A 21,996-nucleotide genomic window follows, 5' to 3' on the forward strand; every position below is an offset into this window, starting at 1 on the left:
GTGATTCTGGCTTGCAGGCAACAGGGCCAAGGATGGTCTGGTCCATTAAAAAACACCATCTCTCACGGGAGAGCAGGGCAGGAGCAGAGCACAACCCAAACCATCCAACTGGGAGTGGGGAAGACTTTTTGGCCAGAAAGACAGCAGTCACAAACGGCATGCTATGAACACACCTGATGCAGGTTAAAACTTTCTTCCCCTGTGCTGTGGCCAACAACAACAAAGAGCAAAGGATAAAAATATATAATTTTGACCATCTTTTCTGACCCAGAAAATGGTATTTTTCATCTGCTATCCCCCTTTCAGAAAATATACATCACATCAACATCTGGGTTTCTGTTTCCCTTGGGACACCCATTTCCTTTCATTTTTCCATACTACTCTCACATTTACACAATGTAACAAAATGTAACCAAAAAAGTCCTTGCAATAAACTACTATTTTCTCTGGGAGAGCCCTGCACATGCTGGTTAAGCCAATGACATGTGCTACAAGGGTGAGCAGCACTGCTCCACCAACCAAACCCGCTGTGGAAAGCAAGCAAACAGCACAGCAACACTCCAATGCAGCACCTCACATCTGAAAGTGGATCCCAAATTTTCTTCCATTACCAACCAGCCATCACACGAGCTTTGTTCTAGGTAACACAAATACACCACACAAGGATTTATGACACACCAAGCTGCTTGGCTCTTTTATGTGAGAATAGAAAATAACATTTAAAGTTTGGTACAAAAAGTTAACTGAGATCAGTCTCTCCCACCTGTACAGTCTGTTCCAGGCAGGTAAGAAACAAGTGTTAGGACAAAGCCGAAAGTAGAACCAGTCTGAGTAGAAGTAGGGAAGAAACCTCAGAAGGAAATGCTAAGGAGAAATGGGAAACAAAGAGTTTCTCAAGTTGCTGGAGTTTTAATCAGTGTTGGAAAAAAGCATAAAAGAGAAACCCCCAAACCTGGCTGTCAGCCCCAAGGACCCAGCTTCCTGAAACTTCTTTCTCAACAGTCAAATTCAACAAAGGTCTTTCCTTACTTCCCACATTTTATTTACTATATTATTTCTGTTCAGGAAGCCCTTTGCTTTGCATAGCAAATGAGCTGTGTTATTTACACTATGCTCATCACCAAGATCCAAGTGTCCTGTAAAGTACATTAACAGAAGTCAGCAAAATCTGACACCACAGAGATTTTTATTTTTCTGTAATTAGTCCTCTCAATTATAATACTCATTCCACGGTGAGTAAGGCCAGGACCAGCATCATCTCCTAATATATCATTAAATCAGTTTTGCCGAGAAGGAATCACATTATTGATTTTTTACACTGGTGGAGTAACTGTTCAACCACAGTTGTGTACCAGCAGTTCAGCAGTAACACGATGTTCCATTTCTCAAAGCACCAGCTGCATTAATAACATTCATTCTCAGTAGCATATTTACAATATGATATTGCTCTCTTAATTTACAAAAACCTTCATGAACAATACAGATTAATTCTGCAGATCCCTTCTCATCACTTGTCTGCAGCAATAGGATTCAGATGCCCTGAAGTCACCTACTTCAACTCCATACTCCCTGGCCTAGCAGACCTCCCACCTGCCCTGAACTAGCAGCTTCTTGCTCTTCCCCTCTTCCCCCTCTCCATTTCCAGGATGTAGATGCTCCCACAGCTCACATACCAGCAGCAGGGGTAGAACAAAGGTTCCATCCAAGCAATTTCTTTACCCAGAAAGAGGCGTACAAAGATTTCCTGATCTTTTACTAGGGAGTCTTGCCTTTTAACAAAACTACAGTCAAATGCCTTATTTAAAAGTCTTATTTAAATACCTTATTCCAAGTTATAAAAACTGTGCACACTGGAGGGCATTCTCAGAGTCTTTAAGCACTTCCACACCGATGCCAGAAGTGACACTCACTGCTGGCACAGTGGATGTGTGGAAACAGAGGAACTCCTCTGCTCTGCAGTGTGTTTCTTCCACTAAGGAATGGTGGGACTGCAGAAAGGCAGCAGCTATGACCAACATCTTGGCTTGGGGTCCACCTTACTCCAAGTTCTCTCTCATCCCCCTCTTCTTCAGGATTCTCTAGGACTGCTCCCCACCTGTATGAGGCATCTTAGCCCTCAGCCCCAGCATTACAAAAGAACAAGAAAACCCAATCCTCCGTTTGCATACCTAAGAGAAACCCCAGCTCTACTGCTGTCCCTCTGTGCCTTCCACACATCCCACTTGTACTCTTCTCTCCTTGAGGCCTGCAGCCTTCCCAGGCATCACTAAGATGCTTCAGTGGTCAACGGCAGCCACCACGAAGACGTTCGATTCGACCACGAATATTGTGTTGGCAGTAACACTCCTTTACTCTCCAGATGGTCCACCTCACTGCTCTCACAACTTTCTATGACTCCACGTGCACTCAGAAAGACAAAAAAATTACACTAATTGTTTTGCTGTTGTTGTTGGGTTTTTTGTAAAGGCTTTGTTTTTTTGCTGCCCATCAGCACTGTCTCAGCATATTGCACAATGTTTATTATAAAAAAAAGTCTTCTGTATCAGGCAGGAAGAAAGAAAATTTTCTCAGGAGGCTAATGTGTACTATTGTCTGTAATTAGAGGTAAGTGGTTGCTTGTGTGGCCATCAGAAAGTGGGACCTAGTGAAACAAAAACAAGGTGTTATTAATGGCTTGTCCACAAACAGAATCTCCACTCCCTCCCCCAAAAACACATACTTGGGTATTTCTTGGATGTCTTTTACCTGGCCTCTCATACAACAATTACACAAATCTGCTTACCTTCCCTCCTCTCTCTCCACTCACATAACCTTGCCAGCTGGCAAACATCAACTAAGTATGAGAGAAATGCAGAGATCTCAAAGGCTATCTACAGGCTTAAATGGGAAAAATAAAAGTAAAATGAAATCAAGTAGTTGCTAGAGGAGCAATCCTATTAATGACCAATGAAGGGAAAGGTGAAGACAGCTCAGCTTTTTCACAGTGCTTGGCAGTAGCCTGCAGACTAATAAGGAGCACCACTGAGCACCTGCAGCACACAGTGTGTCTTCTTCAGTCTGCAGGCCAAGCAGAAGAAAATGTGAAACCAAAACCAGGATAGGGAGACTGACTAGGCCTGGGAAAACATGTAATTTTTGGAGCAATATGAATAAAAAGAATAAAAATAAAAATATAATACTAAGGATAATGGAGGGAATGTAGGACAAAAACCTCCACGAGACTCAGCTGCATTGATTCAGCTTGTTTCCTTGCTTCCTTATGTTTTAGGTTTTCTGATTGTTTTTAAAAGCTGTTGAATCTCTGCTCATATGCATGTCAAGGGGAGGGCTTATTGCCAACATCTTAAAACTTCCTGAGACCAAGTCCCAAAGCTGACTTCATCATCCATCCTCAGCTGTATCACTTAATACTTAGAGGAAGTTTTCCTTACCGATGTGGATTTGTAAGAGCCCAGCCTGAAACGGCAAAAAATAATTTCTGCTACAAATCTTCCAAAGCCATGTAAAATTCCTGCAATGTCAAACAAGATTTAAATTGTCATCAGTAGTAAAAATGTATTATCTATGGAAGCATTACAACAAAACTCTACACAGAATACAGTGCAGTAAACCCATACATAAAGCATTGAGAAATTAACATACAAAAAGGAGACATCAAGGGCAGGAGAGGATTCTAACATTCTGAAATGCAACGAGAAAAGTAAAGCTATCCAAGTAAATGTCACCCTCGCCAGCTTTCATGGGTGAAAATACATTCTGTGGGACAGAAATATCTACTCTGAAAGGCAGCTCTTAGTTCAAGGTCTCTTTACTAAAGTTCTCTTCAAATGAGAGCCAAGAAAAGAAATGGACTTGTGATCAAGATGTCTTGACTAGTAAGTGGATTGTGCCTTTTCAACTTATTTTCTTTGAAGGAGAAAATCCTGCAGTACACTGACAACGAAAATCCTCCCAATTACTTCAGATGGAAATTTTATCTCAACTTTTGTCCCTGATTTAACAGTGGATCCCAACTAAAGGAACTACACAGAATATTAGAAGTCAGGATGTGTCTGTATGTATGTATATATATATGTATATATATATATATACAAACACAGATATATCCTTGCTCTTCCAGAAGTAAATAAACTATGCTATAGTTATCAGAAAGGAAACAAGAGGCTCTCAGAACAGCAGAAATGCCATAGTGGGACACTGAAACTGAGTAGCTTCCATGGCACATTTCGGTGCACACAAAATGAGCACTTTATCTTAAACCTATTAGAGGTTCAGGACTCCCCTGTAATTTATCCATAACAATCACCATGAAAAAAACCAATTCTGATAGAACTTAAAGAGGGAAGGCTCTGATAATCACCTGTAGTTGAAAAAATTCCCCCAATAATGCCACAGAGCCTCACTAAGAACTGCCAAAAAGGCATATGTTCTTCTGTCACTGTCACCATGAGTGAACTGATATCATATTTCATGAATATTCCTGACACCCCATGGCTGCCAGCTGCATGGTTAATTACTCTTTCCTGAAAGAAAAGAGAGAAACACAAATTAGTCACTTGTTATTAGTCACAAGAAAACCCGTCTTACTAGATGTGGTAACAAAGAACTGTTTAATCAGAGTTAGCAATCAACATTAGACCAGGGAACATCAAGGTAACTTTGACCAGTACCTTCTAAATGTCAAACATCGTTAAGTAAAAGTTTACTTTCCAGGTCACTGGTCTTCTATGCTGCATATCAATGTTCACTATCATACTCTGGTACTTTCTCCCAAGACTTGCTCACGTGGTCCCTTAAACAAGGATGTTTATAACTGGATTGTTTTCAGTACCTGTGATAATAAGTGCCACAGTCTTGGTCTGCCCTGTGAACTCAGGGGACTGCACTGGTATAACAAGGTGCTGCAACTCTTCCTTTATCCACTGCTATGAATGACATCAGGGTGAGACCTTCAGGAGACACTTAAGTTGTTGTACAGCCTTGACTACAGCAGTTTCCCCGGAGGGTGTATATAAATCACAGAATACCAGGTTGGAAGGGACCTCGAGGATCTTCCTTGGCAAAAGCCTCTTTTCAAAATTTTTGTCTGTTATGTCATTTCAGACCAATCACACAGCAAAAAATGCACCTCAATAAATAGAACCCCCAAACTCACCAGGACTACCGGGCACCTCAGTCCTCATCCAAGAACTTCTACAGTTTCTTCTCATTTGGTCAAATTCTTATACCAAAAGACCCCAAACATGACAGTGTGGCTGCTATAAATACCTACTTTTTAAAGGAGAAAACACCTCAACACAGCCTTAAGCTTCTTTAAAAAGTTTGCTGTCCTTTTGTTGTTAGGGAAAGGTGTTGAAAAATGCACTGCCAAGTATGTCAGACTGAAAATATACCAGGGGAGCAGAAAAGAACACAACTGACTGAAGACAAACTCCGCCATGTCCAAGTTAATAAGAACAGAGAAGACAAGACAAGTAGGACTGAACAGAAAAGCAATATATCACAGCTCCATTTCATTTGTAGGTTTAACACTGTGCTCAAAACCCGTGCAGAATACAGTACAAAATAAAAAGCAGAACACCACTTTGTTGAGGTAGCAGAAAAAGCAAGCTGGTTTGTGTCAGTGTTAGCTGACTGAAGAAGTTGCCTGATTTGTACTTTTCAAAGTAAAAAGGAATCAAAATAATGTATCAGTAATGACACCAGGTCACAAAAATTCTGCAATGGTTAAATAACAAAATGTAGAATGCTTTCCATATTTCAAAAGCATGACAACAGTCAGCATTCAAAGACAGATGATGAGGCACACACACTAAGAAGGAAGACTGAAGGTAGTTAAACAGATCCTTGCCATTGGCAAGTGACACAAAAGCCTTTGTACTGTTTGTTTTCCTCTGTTGTTTCCCTAAGCCTTACTGGTCTTTTGAGGTCAAATGGTAAAAAAAAGAATATGAAGTTAAATAGAACACACAAAATTCCATCCTCAAAAGATACAGAATTCTTTTTCTGCAAACCATTTTGGTCTGCTTCCAGCTTCTACTGCTGCAGATTCAACTTTTCATTGCTAAAACCTGCTGAAAATAACTAACCCTGCATCAAGATAGCTTAGTGAAGCCTTGCTAGAATTAAATCTTTTCAATATAGATAAACACAGTATCTCAAACACCAACAATAGTGGAGATGATTCTGCCCACACCTTTCAAACTCTGTTTCCCCATCTGCTCACCACTGGTAATTAAACCTCACTGCATTCAACTTCTAGCCATGCCTGCCTGACCACCTTTTCCCACATCTGCATGTGTCTCTACTCTCATAAAATAAGTGCACTAAGTTGTTCAGTCAATAGCTGTTCTTAAAAGCCTTCTCCAGCTTATGTGCTAGGAATATTTGGTGTCCTAAGATTAACACAAATAAGCTTTACAGGGCTACCTACTGAGCAAGAGCAAACAAGTACATAATGCCACTTTACCTCTGCTATTCCGAGCTTTTCCATTAAGCAACCTGTGGCTGTTGCAACTTTCATAAAAATAGATCCCCACAAAAAAATAAAGAGCTAACTTAGACTGGACAGGTAACTGATAGTACCATCTTTACAGCAGGAGGAGAGAAAAACTGAATACAAGATAAAAAAGAAGGAAAAGTGTCTAAGACAAACTAGATGTCAGTCAACAGCTTAAGGAATGCCTTGGTTGTTGCAGAGATTGTGCAGAGAAAACACAAAGCAGATTGCTAGACCAGCAGGAGGTGGGAGTATACTGCACTATGAAATTCCTCTTCATTCCTCTCTGTAGTCCAGCTTTCATGAGTTTCAGAGTGAACCTTTCCCTTCAGTGGTCTGCATGCCCCAAGCTGACACCAAGACATCACCTCTATCCTACTTCCCTACCTATGTATTTTTCAGAAGCATAACATGGAATTGCGAGGAAATAAAAACTTTTTCTCCCTTGGAGAACACCACAAGCTGTAATTCAGTGAACTCCCACTCTAATCCCTGAATTTCCTATCAATCCAAGGCTTCTTTCTCACCTCTTGCTTTATCTGTTATTTTTAATTAAATTTTTTACAGAGATCTTTTCTTTGGCTTTTGAATAGAAGATCAAAATCAAGTTCAGTCTCTGAAAATAAGACATGTAAGTAGTACACCCAAGGCTTTTTTCCTATTTACAGCAGTCTTTAAAATTAGTACTATGCTGCACTAACTATTTTCAGTATGGATTCAGAATTAAATGAAGTGGAAGCTCTCTAGTCTTGAGAGTAATTAAAATTGATGTTTCAAGAAAGGGTAAACAAGACAGCTGAGACATACACTGTTAGATTAGTTTTTCATACAAACTACCTTTGTTTCCATTTCTAACACTCCACAACCAAATTCATGATATTCACCTGAGCTGCATTTTTTGTCTGCCTCCCACATGGATAAAAAGCTAATGGTAGATTAAATATTTGCAAGGCTGCACACTAGGTTACAGACCTAACACTTGGAGGGTTTCACTACCACCACTATTAGCATCCAGTGAAGTGGAAATTACCGGATTATCATTAATTCTAATATCAGACTCCAGATCTACAGATGCAAAATGCTAATGCAAGAAGTTTGCACGTCACCAAGCACATATATATTTCACCATCAGTACTGTATGATTACAGATAAATCCAGTGTACTAGAATGTTCTAGAAAGAGTCTCTTCACTCTAGAGGAATTTTCACAACCATGGTACAACCAAGTCTCTGTTTTCACATTTGAACTTCTGTTATGAACAACCACTTCTAGATTTTTCTCTCCATGTTTTTTTATTACTTCTACTTACCCTTTCTGTCACTGAGAATTGATGAGTTTCTGCTGAAATTTTATACGTATGGAGTTTGGTTGGCACAACTGTGATAAAATACTGGAACATCTGGTTGTCTAGAAGAAAAAACATCTCACTTGAATCAAGTACAGAGTCAAAGACCATCTGAAACATTCACAAATAAATCAAAGAAATAATATTAAAACAGTTAATCAGCTAAGCCATTTACACTAGGGACATTCTTCCATGAGTCCCAGCACTGCCAAGACTACTTCAGCACCATCTGCATGAACAAAGTTAGTTTCCATGGAAAAGGCATATGTCCCACTTGTACTCAGAGAAATTTACATTTTACCCATGTAATGAAAAGGCTCATTAAAGTCAGGCCACTCAAAGCTTCAAATGAAACACACAGGTAGTGTTTTCTAGGGCACTAGAGCAAGTTTCACACTGTCATATTTTTCATGATATATACACATCTCACAGTGGTCTCAGTAGATTGAATTGTATATAAAATGCTGGAAGCCCTTCTAAACTGGTTATGGTTCTTCTCTTGATCAGACTTTTGGAGAATTCTTCTTGAGCAATCAGCATTATCGTGCATTTATGATTGCTCTGTGCAATTCCCTAGAGAACAAACACCAACAGACTGCAGCAACTTGTTTTAACTACACTAAACCATTCTGGTTGTACCAGCCAAGGGACTGGCTCTGAGACAACAGCAGCTGTAGAAGGTTCTGGGGATCACTCTCACAGGTAACATCAGCGACAGGATGAGGCAGGTTATTACTCTCCTTTATTCATACAGGAGGAAACAAAGTGATACACCAATCCATCCTGTAGTAGCCTCACAAAACACACTGTGGGAGACACAACCCAAATACAGGAATAGAATCCAAGACCCAAGACTCCTGGTGCTATTTTTTTAAATCAAATCAGACTTATTTTTCCCCATTATGACAACAATCAGATCTATGATTCTCCACTGTAACATACTCCTGCAAAATGCTTTGCAGTGTGTTCAGACATACTGTAACTTCAACACAATGCAAACCTGGAAAAAACTGCAAATCACCTTCAGGGAAACAGCAGAGCACAGTGATGCAGACATTGAAAAGAAATGCCCATTTAAATGCCATGCAGATAAATTAACAGGGCATTGCTCACTACCAAATTTAGCCTGACATGCTGCTTATAAATCACAACATTCATGAAAAAATGATAATATTTTAAATGTAACTATTGGGAAACTATAGAAAACAATATGCTTTTTTTAAACACACAACACTTACGATCGGATGCAATTTTTTCTGTTCCATCCAAAGGATTAATAATTCCTGGAATAAGCTCTCCAAATGACAAATGATCTATTCTATGGGAGAAGTTATAGGCTGAAAGATAATACAGAGGAATGAAACATTTTTAAACTATGAGATTCTGTACTTAGAGAAAAAAATTCACCCATTTCTCACACTGACATATTCTAACTAATGCATTTACCAAACATGTCATTGGATTTGTGCCTGTGACTACATCAATATATCTACACACACTTCAAAGAAAACTCAAATCCAAAATATATAACAAAAAAGTTAAATTTCTCTAGAAAAGAGCTCTAAATTAAATTACTACTCTATTTTAAACAATGCCAGAGCTGAACAGTTATAATTTGATGACAGAGAATTTCTAGTTGGCCAAATACTTAAATTATTCTATAATTCAGGTTCTTGTATGCAATGGCATATAAAAAGACTAAAATTTCATAAATCAAATTTACAGAGAAGTATAAGGCAGCTTCCAAGATACTACACTGCCTGATTTTACAAAGGTATTTAAGATCTATAATACAGTTGTGTTAACATAAATTCATGGGCAGACATCTAGAGGTTTAAGCAACCTTTACTGGTTTAACCAAGTTAATTTTTCACAGTGAGTCACCTTTCTCTCACATTAAGTAAGGCAGCAACACAACTTTAGCATCTAGACTCATAATCCAAGAATTAGGTTTCTAGGGACAAAACTCAGAAATTTTTAACCTTATAAAAAGATTTTCCAGGAAATAGGTACTTTGGACTGAAATACAGGAATTTTACATGTCATTTGTGTTACAGCAGAGTACATCTGAGATTCCTGTGTTATCATTACTGTAGAAGCAATCTCAAGATAGTCCTAATAGTGTTACATGTATAAAAGAAAGTCGCTACTGAGTCAGATCATTGAAGAGAATATTCTTCACTGTTTTTTACAATGCAATTGCACAGCTAGAACATCTTTACAACAGCAACTTCACATGAATTAGGAGACAGCAGTCTGACTGAAATGATACATGTTCATATGGAGATGACAGAAGGAACTTACACTCATGGCTTACAAGGGCTGCCAAGTGTGCATGGCCTCGAGGGTGTGGTATTGCCCTAAAGAAAGCAAGAAATGTTTTATGAATCCACACAGGACAGTGTAGAAAAATTACCTTTCCTCCTCTATTTCAATAAATACTTTATCTCTATATATACAAAATATGTATATATGCACATATGTATAACATAACTTATATATGCTTAAATATATGTAATATATATATGTGTTTTAGAAATTGGTATCTATAAAAATGGAGTATATCTATATAAAAACCAAATGCGACAGTTTTATTACTGCCAAGTACAGACAGCCTGAACAGTAAGTTACAGAAACCCTGGACTCACAAAAACCCTCTTACAAAAAAATTACTGTCTTTCACTTTTAGAAATATCAAAAACACATCAGTTGTGCTATTAGAAGAATCACCACCAAGTTCTACTCCACAAAAAACTGCAGAACTGTTCGAGCGACTAACAAAAATTTGACCACATTTGTTCCATGACTAAGCAAGTTAACTGCACTCTTGCATCTGCTCTGTGACAAAGCAAGTTTCAAGAGTTTCCATCCTGTAAGACATGGAATTCATAAAAAGTACATTACATGCAACAATGCACCGCACTGCGTTGTTTCAGTCAATTATGAAGAAATTTAATTGTGCAAGAAAAGGTATTACATGGAAAAGAATATCAAGCATGAGTACAGAAAGGCTAATAAAAACCAGTCACTAATTCTGAAATATAAAAGGACAAACAAATAAATACATACATGCACTATACAGAATGTAGAAGTCAAAGGGGTTTTTATTTTCAGGAATTGAACAGAACATACTTGCCCACAGTTATGTGAAAGTTCCCTGCCACTTTATTGACATAGAGATGACCATGAATTCTGCATGCATCTGGAGACTGCAATGAATTATCTTCCCTGTTTAAGTAAAAACAACATTGAGAGTACTTGAGAATATTCACTGTCTAGCAGAAATAACAGCAGTACAGTTAGATTTCCTTTTCCTAGCAAAAGATACAGCATTATCATCTACCTCTCCTTACTGTATTCTTCTGGAATTAGAGCAGAGATGTGGAAGGGGGGAAAACTAGTAAAGGTCAGTTTGACAAAACCAATAAGCTTTCATCCCTACTTGTATTCACAGATCTGGCCTACAATGCTGGTTTACAATACCTGAACAAGTGAGCAGAAAACATAAGTAAGTATATCTTGTTGCCCTGGGGCTTTTTATTTTCCCACTTCGACCAAAAATGGCTCATTGGGAAAGTTTTAATGCTACAGTGAACAGAACCAAATACATTCTGGTCACATTAACAACACTGCAGCAAGAAGAGCTTTCAACAGTTATTTTTTAGGAAACCTTCCTCTCCCCACTCTTGTTAGGGAGTCCACAACTCAGAACATATTTACAAATCTGCTCCTTAAAGGGAGATGAAAAAAGAACTTTTTTTTTTTAATACATCTCCAGCATAAGTACCACTTTAAATATTGCACTAACAAGTAACATAGAAGCAAAGAAGGATTTAATTAATCTGAAGACATCAAGTAAATGAAAAAAAAAAAAGATTTTTTGAGCTGTCTTTAGGCACACCTCAGGAAGAAAGAATGTATTTGGTCCTCATACAGGCAGATTACAACATGAGAAGTGTGTAAGGCAGTTTTGGTGTTTGTTTCGTCTTACTCAGTTTTTTGTTTTAGTGGAGCTTGGAGGGTTTTTTGTGCTGGTTGTTTGCTTGTTTGTTTATAAGGGGACAGAATTTCAGCTTTCATTTAGAAAGCATTTTCCCTCAGGGAAAAAATAATTTAAAAAATCATATAGCATTTAGATTCAGGCAGACCAAGCATTCCATGCATTAGTCTCTCAGCATTTGTGGATAGCTGGAATAAAGTGAAAATAGCAAGGCTTCTCTACACAACCTCAACTGTGCTACCTTAGACACAGAATTTACTAACAAAACACGTTTGTACTCAAAGGTTGATTCCTTTAAAACTATGAAGCTTTAAGTCACAGCAATGTTTTTAAAAGTTGCTGAACAGAAAGACACTTAAAAAAAAAGACTCATTTAGCATTGCTCTGGCACTACTAGTTCCCATTAAGAAGGAAGTATCAGACAAAACGGAATAAAAAAAGTGTGTGCATATATTTCTTTGTGTGTCTGTATCAGGCATACAGATGTATGTATAAGTATACACACAAAACCTGGAAACTTTCTCCAAACTGGAAACCTCAGACTGGAAACAACAGCTCTCAAGCTGTATCAAGCAAGTATCAAGCATACTATTTTAAAATGCATTCAAAAGCAGTGAAATCTTCTTTTCCTACAACCTTGTCTTCTGGGGGTAAGGGGGGATCATAACCACAACAAAATGTGAAGTCTAATTAATGAGGGGGGGAAGGTGGAATAATGACCCAAAATCCCAGTTTTTCTTACCGTGGTGGCAGTGCTGTAGAAGCACTTTTAAATGCACTTTTGAATATCACATCTTGAAGAGAATGTTCTTCCTGCAGTCTACTCTGAATTAATTGCAGCATCCTAAAGATCAGAGACAAGAGTGAAAGCATGCAACAATAAAACAAAATCTGGCTTCACAATCAATTATTAGCTTCAGCTGCAGGTTGCAAATCAAGAAGTTAGCAAAGCTGATGTAAGTATTAAAGCATTACTTTATTAAAAGTACTAATGCATAACTTTTGCATTACTTTATTAGAAGTATTAAAGCATAATTTTGAGAATGATGTTTTATACAGAACTTAAAGCTCATGTCTTCACAGCAGTGTGTTACCAAAATACCAAAACTAGCCAGACTCCCAAATAAGTTTCAGTTCTATTACAAAATTATCAGTGTATAGGGCATACACAACACCAAGCTATCACAGTTTAAATGATGAACAGTGAGTCAATTCAGTTATATGAATGACTCAAATTCTTTTGTTTTTCCAAGAACATGCCAATTTGTTACTACAGCTCAGCTTGGACATTCAGGTATGTTTTATGCATTTGATACCATAATTATAACTTGTGCTACCAAGCACTCATTTAGAAACATAAGCTGAGTGAGTCCATACATCTTGGCTTGCAAATGCATGACCCAATTCCACAGATGAGTCCAAAGCCAATTTTCTTCCATACAGAGGTATCAAATAATGAGAAAAGCAAAGTAAGTATTATCTTTTCACAGGTTTGTGCTCCTAAATTACAAACAAGAGTGGTTAGACCCAAGACATAGTTGTGCCATGTGACTCTGGTGTACCTCAGGATCACTTCCAGTACAAATAATACAAGCCATAAGCATGCATCTCAGTGGTTTACCTTTGCAATTCTTTTTGTTGCGGGGTGAGATCAAATACTACCTGAAACAAAAATAACACCTCTAATAAAACACAGAGAAAACTTCCTTCCAGGAAACCCAGAAGAAAATTGGGGTGTGGGAAGGGGTGGGGAGTTATAATCAACTTCACACTTAGTACTTCTAAGGGAAGTTTATGAAAGGACTTTGCACTTTAAGTAATACATTTAGTGGTTAAGTATAAAAAATTCTGTCCCTTTCAAGAGTTATTCACTTGCTTGCATTTATTTATAACTACAGTGTCTTTTCCTAAAGCTTTCCTAACTCGAGTCAGCAGTCACCTTCTCACCTTTGACTAACAGGGACTAGAAGCAGTGAGCAGCAATTTAACTCTAAGTGATAAAACTGATTTGCATGGCTTTGATGCAAACAGCAGTAAAACAAGCAGAGGAGCAATCCTTGAAAGACAAGGGTCCAGGTGCAGATTGTTTATTTCTAGGGTCATCCCACATAAAGCACTAAAGACAAGCTACCAGACCTGCTATACTTCAGCAGCACAGGAGTATCACCAGTAACCTCTGTGCACAGACTTCAAATCTAAGTATTGGTTAACACTAATGTACTCCAGGCAGCAAATTCAATTGCAATTAAAGCTCAAACATACCCAGAAGCTATGGCCAAAAGAGATCAACTGCAACCTCTTTCTAAGAGGTTGGAGAAAAACACCACATGCAAGCAAACCAGCCCAGTAGTGCTTCACACCAGGAGCAATTTAACTTTCAAACAAAAAAAGGTAAGAATCAACTTACTGGCTCATAGATTAGCCCATCTGCAGAGGCAACCATTGTTTCTGCTAAATCCAGAACATCAGCCCCCACATCTATTTGAAACAGAGAGAAATATTAAGTCACACAGATGATCAGAGACCAAAAAAAAAAACCCCTTCTAAGTTGAAAGAAAGCTTCCCAGTACAGTGGTAAACTTCAGTATGTCATTGTTTCTTCAGCCTATCTAACCTTCAATTTGAACTGATGCACAGTGACCAAAAGCTCTTCAGATTTGCAGTATTTTCTCACTGAAGTAACACCTACAGTGATGTTGTACAAACCACACAGACAAGCTTTCCAGGATCTGCTATGCATAAATATTTTCTCCTGCTTTACCAAGTAGTGAATAGAAAGCAAGACTAGTCAAAAAAGAGGAAAAAGTTTTATTTCTAAAAAAAAATAAAAATAAACCAATGTACCATACAATTACTGCAAGGTTTAACCTAGCCAAAAAAAGTGAGTCCCAAAAATTTGCTTGCATTCCTGGTAGAAGTAGTATTCTCTCTCTTTCTCAGTCCAGGACAAGCAAGACCACTGCATAGAAATAATGGTTCATTTGCTAAATGATGTCAAAATAATAGTAAGCATTGCCTTTAAATAGGAAGGCATCCCTCATATGTTCATGAGGAGGATGAAATTACTTGATGGTTTCAGTATTGTTAAACACTAGACCAGGTTAATATATCCCAAGTTCAGAAATAAATAAAAGTTGTTATAAATTCCTGCTGCTGAGTTGTGTCTCACAATGAGCTTTTAGAATATTCCAGCAAAAGAGAGTGGAACAGCAGACCCTTTTCTTGCTGACAGACAAAGCAAAGTTCTGTGAGATGCGAATGAGATGGCACAGATACTTTTCTTCACATCTCTTACCAATTTTTTCAGTGAGTCATAAGCCATCAAGATCACTGCATGCCATCAAGATCAGAAAAAAAAAATCACACTGGTAGAATATTCTGAACAATCTCCAACTATATTGCAAGCAAATGCATACTCTGAAGAGGCCTTAAAATGTTTCAAAACTTTTACTGATGGAATACTTACACTGACACCTCATGGCAACTGTAATATCAATATTGATTCTTAATTTACTGGAAAAAAAAAGGCAAAAAGCTATTAAGTCACATTGAGTACAAGCATCAAGAGACATACTGCTAAAAATATCAGAGTACTTGCAGAAACATAGTCAAATAATAAAATTTACACCAACAAATATAAATTTAATCTGTTCAACATTGAAGTGAAGCTAGATGGACTTTTGGAGCACATTAAACCACTCATAACTTAAGGGATAACCTCCATCTCACCAAAAGTCTGATGTGTGACATTCCCATATATTCTGGGCATTTCCTATTGGTTTTCATGTTAGTTTAACAAAAGCAATTTAAATTATAATGAATAAACCCCCTCACTACAGTCACATGGCTCTATTACCTCCGGAGCTGCTTCTGGAACTTAGCTGACCACAAGCAGATCACGTAAGCAAGGGATTCCACACTGGCTCAACTTGGGATCAGAAAGGGTCAGCAGAGAGGAGAAAAGCAGTAACAGTGATACCAGTCTCCATTGGTTTTAACTGTCAAGAACCACAGGCTGAGTGATTAGCCCACAATCAAACCAGGAAATCTGTAGTAGGCCGTCTCCCAAATCCCATAATAGTCTCTTAACTGACAGACTACCCTTCCCATGTGATAGCTTCGCTGGGGATATAACCTACTTTAGCAAAGGCCTAACTGAAATTCCCATCTGTCTGAATGGATTTACTTGAGCTTTTGATGCAGCTCCTTTAAATTTTTCATATCTTTTTCACTACCAGGACCCTTCGTTATTTCTGATGTACAAGACATCCAATTAATATATCTATCTTTAGCTTGTTACCACAGCAACTAGTAAAACAGCTTTTAAAGTTATTTCAGTCCCAGACACGTGACATTTAAAGGTGCTCAGGGCACAAAATCTGCATTTATTTCACAGGGACTCATGGGTGTCTGACCATCTCTGGAAGAAAGGCAAACACAGCCCAGACAAGCACATGAAACCATCAGTAAATGTATCTTCATGGGGGCTGTAACTGGAGACAAGATCAGTAGCAACTTCTAGATAAGACAGTCAAAGTTCTGAGTGCTTCAGGTTCACCTCCAGCACACAAAATATAATGGCAACATACAAACTATATGAACTAGAGTAAGAATCATGCCAATGTGGTGAGTTTACCCAGCTGATGTGGAGTTAAGTATTACAGTGTTCTCTGAACTGTTAGCAAATAATTCCTCAGGCAACTCCTTCACCAACAAACCTACACTACTTTGATTTCCTCATTGCAGAAATCTCAATTTATCTTCCTCATAGATTTCAGAAAAGAAAAAACCCAAATCAATCAACAGAAGAAAAATCAAGTCCCTTTAGTATTTAATTTTTAATTTCAATCATAAATTTCGTGCAAGTTACATGACCCTTTTAAATTTATTCTTCCCTGAAACATAGACAAGTTAAGTTTTAAAAGGAATTATAACAAAGTTACCTAGTAAAATCCTTGTCTACTTCATATTCATATTTCATCCATGTGTCCCGGTACACCATGAATTCCATCACAGTCAGGAAAGCTATTGTTGTAAATGCTATCAGAGAAACTGGTCAGAGGGGAAAAAAAGGTAGAATTTTAGATTGTGAGAAATATTATTCAGAAACAGGCAGAACAAAATTCTGACATCCCAGGAATTGAACATGCTGGCATCTTTGATGTACAAATCCAGAAACTGCTCTTAGAAAGTTGTTTTCGTATTTACTGTATTTGTTTTTACACAGGAGTGGAAAAGAACAAGTCACACCTTTGCATCAAGAAAGTACTTTTTAAGTACAGTCAAATTCTAGAATGATGAGGAGGTTGTGAAACTCCTAATATGGAACATTTAGGAACAGGCTATATCCTCCTCCACATATAAGAAGCCCACAAATCACTGTCAGGAATGGTCTAGGCAAACTCAATCCTAAACTCAAGCATGCAAGAGGAAGGTAGAGCACCTTGAAATTCCTTCAAGTCTCCCCTTGTCCACAACTTAAGTTTTTATAACAGTTTTTTTCATATCAAGTTTGAGAGTCAAGAAGCTAGCAGATAAGAGAAATAATATGCATTATATTACTTATGTATGGTTGCACAGTCAGGATTCCCACCCCAATATTTTGAACTATTCTCTCTCTGGTGATCAGCAACACATAGCTATCCAATTGTACCAACTGCTAAATAAGTGAAGAACTGACTTGAAATTGTTTTTAGGATGAAAACTAATTGGTTTATTTTAGTGCTATATGTGCCTCACTTATTTCCAAAGCAGCCTATTCATCACACTTGCAAAGTTGTACACAGCAAAGGGAAGATCTTCCTTCCTGCTGCACATAGTCAGAAACACAGTAACAGATACCCAGAAGCACCTGCTATGCCCCTTTTATTAAATCATGGCTTTTGTTAAGTTGAAAAAACTTCAGTTATGGAGCATAGTAGCGATTTGTAGAGCTTACTGACACTGATTACATTTTTCATTTGCATTCTGTGGAGCATTTCTATGGAGTCTGCAAAAAACAAGTCCATTGTTGATAGGCTTCAACTCACTACACGCTGGTCCACAGGCCAGAGGTGGGAGCATGGGAATAAAGGCACTGTCCTTCAGGATCAGGAAAGAAATCATTGACTGTTGCATTGATTAGCACCATTTCCAGTTCTAGCTTTCAGCTGACACGTGTAACAATCACATACATGAAAACCTTCACGTCAATGTGAACTGTGAAAGCAGATGAACGAATCATTTAATTATTCTGGCTATCAACATCCTTTTGGAGCCCCGTAGGACAGACTCACCCCAGCCAGGCAACAGGAAAGCTGGAACTATACTGACTACTCAGAGCCACACAGGAACAATTAGAGCCATTGCTGCTTTCTGGGTAATTCTGCGTGAAGGTATCTGTGGATCTGAACGGGCAAATAAAGTCCTGTAGAATTTCCAAAGACAGATCCTCTTGTCTCAAGGGTCTCCCAGCTCGAGAGCTGGAGTCTCAGCCTCTTTGAGAGACTGGTACTTCTTTTGTAATAGGTTTGAAGGCACTGAAATTCTGAGAAGAGTCCTGGCATGTTTTGGATCCCTATCACACTAGAAAGTAAGCCTGGCATTTCAATCCTGAATGAAACAGGAATACTATTTCAGATTTCATAATGGCACAGAATAAGATAATCCTATATTGTCATTTATAAGGTTACTGGGATAAAACCAAAGAATGCTGAAGTAATTTCTGGTGTTGAGAAATCCTTAAGGCACCATTCACCAAAGTGAAGTTCTCATGAAGGTGCTATACTACAAAAAAAGGACTTTTTTAAGCGTTTATTGTTTTTCTGCAAATTACAACATAGAAACAACTTTCTGAGGAACTGAGACATTAACAAAGAGTTATTTAATCGCTTCTTAGGGATTATTTTATATGCAATAATCCTTTAATCATTAACAGTGCAATTCAGGAAATGTAGCAAAGTAATACAGATCCTTGTGATATTTACTTCTACACTGCAAGTGGTGTAACAACTTCAAAAGCTTTGAACTTTTTACTCAACTGAGTTTCAGACATAATCACACAAGAGAAAGATTTGTGTCCTCCATTTCAGACTAAGTGCTAGCAGTTTCCTGTCTAACTGCAAATAATTCCAATAGTCCAATAGTCCTTATTTCCAGATAAGGCTACCTCTAACTCAGCTCAGCTTAAAAGCACAATTTTATGAGCAGATACATAAAGAAAATGTAGTTTTTACAGCTACAGCTTTTTCAGAGAAGCTCGAGTGACTAATAAGAACAGTACAAGCACATGTCCTGAAGTAAAGTGTTTAGTTCTTCAAAGGGCTTTCTTTATTCTTAAAATCAACTACACCTTTAAGAAAAAAGTTTTAGAAAGCTGCTCTTCATCCTGATGTTCAACTTATCTGCCTCTGGAGAATGTTCTTCCTCTTTTACAAAAGCACAGTGTTGAATCCAACCATCATTTCAGTTCACGCTCAGTCTCACTCAGAAAGGTGACACCAAGAAAAGGGCTTAGTGAGACAACAAATGAGAACATTTTATGACAGCCTTGGCACAGTGCACTTCCAGCTGTAAGGGGGTAGAAGTTTTTACAGTGAACCTTCACATTGGACTGACTCTCACCAGCTTTATACAAAAATCTCCCTGCAGATGAGTGATGGATCCATCTGTCTGAATAAGACATTACGTATTTACTTGAAGGGGATGAGCTCAGACAGTCCAACAAAGAAATCAAAGACCAATTTTGGCTAGTTTCAAGTGAACACAGATGCTTGTCTTCCTCCTGTTGAAGCTGCTGTCAATGTCAGCATCTCAACAAGGCCTACCTGTGCCTCCACTCGCTGAAGTCTCCACATAGCTCTCAGGAACCTTTGGAAAGGCATCCAATTCTTTCATCAAATTCAAGGTCTTCTTGCGATTCAGTCGCCTCATCTTCAGCACACTCCTCCACCTCCTCCTTCATATATTCCCTCTGATTTGAGAATAAATTGTTGTGATTAAAAGACACAAGCAATACTGCTCAAACTGACTGGCTATAATTATAAAGTGATAATAAGGCAATTAAAACCTCATAAATATGTTTTCAAGAAACACATACTAGACAACTGGATGGTCACTCTTGCTTCAAGAAAATTGTTAAAGTTGGCCCAAACACTGCTGCTCACATTCCAGCCACATCCAGCACATTCACCATTTAATTACTATGATTAATTTCTTTCTCCATGAAGTTCTGATTGGTAACGAATATACTGAATTTTAAATTGATTAAAAAAAAAAAAAATAAAAAAACCCTCCACTAACTCAGTCCTGAAGTAAGCTTGCTAAACAGACCTGACAATGCATGGAGCTCACTGATTTAGCAGGAGACATCTAATAGGCTGCATAAACTTGGGAGGATGTCAGCCTGCTCTGGGCCCCTATATTCAGCCAATGCAGGCACAAATTATATCCTAAAGGAAAAAAAAAAGAAGTGTATTTTGCATTTTTACAGCTGTAGAATATTATTATTATCATAAAATGAGCAATTTTTTTCTCTACAAAAGTACCTCCCAAATCAAGTTATGTATCAAATCCTAATGCCATCTTTCATAATCATTTCTGTCCATGACATGATCTCCACTCTCTTTGGAGTCATGTTAAGCAGCAGGATGCCAAGAGAAGCAGCCTGCCCAGGAAATAGTGTCCTAAACTGTTTCCAAATCATGCAAATATGCTCACAACCTGGTCCTGCCAATACGCTGCATGTTTTAACAAGTTGACACTGTTGTTTTTCTTCTGAGAAACTGCTGCACTTCACCCAGAATTTCTGAAGCTACAAAAACCATCATGCAAAGCTTTATTGGAAATGGAAGTTCATACATGAAGAACGATCATCTATGCCTGCAACTTTCTCACTATACAAACTGACTTCAGACAGAGACTCTGCACTTGGTCAGGCTACAGAAATCAATAAAATGGTACTCTGTGTGTGCTGCAGAAGATTCAAAGAAACACAGTTTCTGGAGTGGGCAGAGAAGATAGGTGCTGGAACAGGCTTTTGGTTATACAGCATAAAAAGACCCCAAAACATCAGGGAAGCAGGGTTCTGTCCTTACTACACCCCATAATTGTGTTTTAAAGAATTATCTCAACTCACTCAGATTACCTTAAGGAAAAGCTGGGAAACTTCGGAGCACAGACATGGCAAAGCAGCTGCTTGAACACAAGTGGAACCATAACATTCCTTAGCACAGAGGAAACACGGGCCAGGGTTGCCTGCTATCCTACACAGACAGGCACTGAAGCCAATTTAGCACCATTTCATTTTCCCCATATCTGCTCTGCTATCACATGTGTGAACATGTGATTGCCCACCGTAAAGAGGCACAAGCTAAATACAGGAAATTTGTGAGCACTTTACTAGGAAACTTTCTAAATCATCTTTCATCAGCAAGTACATGGATTTTTGTAATCCAGCTAGAAATATTCAATCTGTTCACAGGTTTCTTTAATCCCATACAACATACAGACTCGCTTTCCGTTACAAACCCAGACGGACACCTGATCCCTTCCCTCTGCCCATCTCTACACAAACACCGCAGAAACACCAAGTACAAAATTTAGAATGCTGTGAAAGTAAGACATTATGAACCCAAGAAGCAACTGCGTTTAAAAAAGCATTGTTGTTATTATTATTATTAGCTAAAAAAAAAAAGGACAAAGCACAGCACAAATGCCACTCGAGACCAGAGCGCCCACTCGAAGCACCCTGAACCCCAACCTGCGAGAGGGGTTCGGACAGTTCTCCCTTACTCGGACACCTCCGTAGTGAAGCCGCTACCGGGCAGTCCGAATACCCGCTCCCACGGGCGCGGAGCGGCCCCACGCCTGAACCCCCTCCCGGGGGCTCGGCCCCGGCTGCCCATGCCGAGGGAGGGCCCGGCCGCCAGCCCAGAGCCCACACGCCCGTGCGGGCCACAGGAGCTCGGGGCCGCCGCCAGGCACCAGGAGCCGCGGGATGGGACGGGACAGGCCGCGCCCCCGCCCTCCCCTACCTCTCGGTTCTGCCGCCGCTGCCCAGCGCCGCGGGCGAGGCCGCACGGGGCGGACGAGGAGCCTCAGGGCGCTGCTCGGCGGGCGCCGCGCTGGGCATGGCACCGCCGGCGGGGCGGGCTCGCTCCGCCGCCGACACCC

General features: G+C 39.0%; 1 protein-coding gene across 2 annotated transcripts in view; it reads right to left on the minus strand.

Moving 5' to 3' along the window:
* Window positions 1-666: 666 nt before the first annotated feature.
* Window positions 667-21,996, minus strand: part of ERGIC2 (ERGIC and golgi 2) — a 24,528-nt gene continuing 3,198 nt past the window's right edge. The window contains exons 1-14 of one of the 2 annotated variants that reach the window (XM_027640024.1): window positions 21,858-21,975; window positions 19,650-19,795; window positions 16,788-16,896; window positions 15,311-15,357; window positions 14,252-14,322; window positions 13,466-13,506; window positions 12,587-12,688; window positions 10,977-11,072; window positions 10,149-10,204; window positions 9,083-9,181; window positions 7,809-7,906; window positions 4,361-4,523; window positions 3,432-3,511; window positions 667-2,641 (exon numbers count right to left, since the gene is read on the minus strand). In XM_027640024.1, coding sequence (XP_027495825.1) covers window positions 2,576-2,641; window positions 3,432-3,511; window positions 4,361-4,523; window positions 7,809-7,906; window positions 9,083-9,181; window positions 10,149-10,204; window positions 10,977-11,072; window positions 12,587-12,688; window positions 13,466-13,506; window positions 14,252-14,322; window positions 15,311-15,357; window positions 16,788-16,896; window positions 19,650-19,755 — 1,134 coding nt within the window. In that variant the 5' untranslated portion in view covers window positions 19,756-19,795; window positions 21,858-21,975 and the 3' untranslated portion in view covers window positions 667-2,575. Of the gene's footprint in view, window positions 2,642-3,431; window positions 3,512-4,360; window positions 4,524-7,808; window positions 7,907-9,082; window positions 9,182-10,148; window positions 10,205-10,976; window positions 11,073-12,586; window positions 12,689-13,465; window positions 13,507-14,251; window positions 14,323-15,310; window positions 15,358-16,787; window positions 16,897-19,649; window positions 19,796-21,857; window positions 21,976-21,996 lie in introns of those variants that run through there. The other variant, XM_027640025.1, reaches the window with a different exon arrangement.

Source organism: Corapipo altera, unplaced genomic scaffold (genome assembly GCF_003945725.1).
Source record: "Corapipo altera isolate COAL_440 unplaced genomic scaffold, ASM394572v1 1b, whole genome shotgun sequence".
Taxonomy (NCBI): Eukaryota; Metazoa; Chordata; class Aves; order Passeriformes; family Pipridae; genus Corapipo; species Corapipo altera.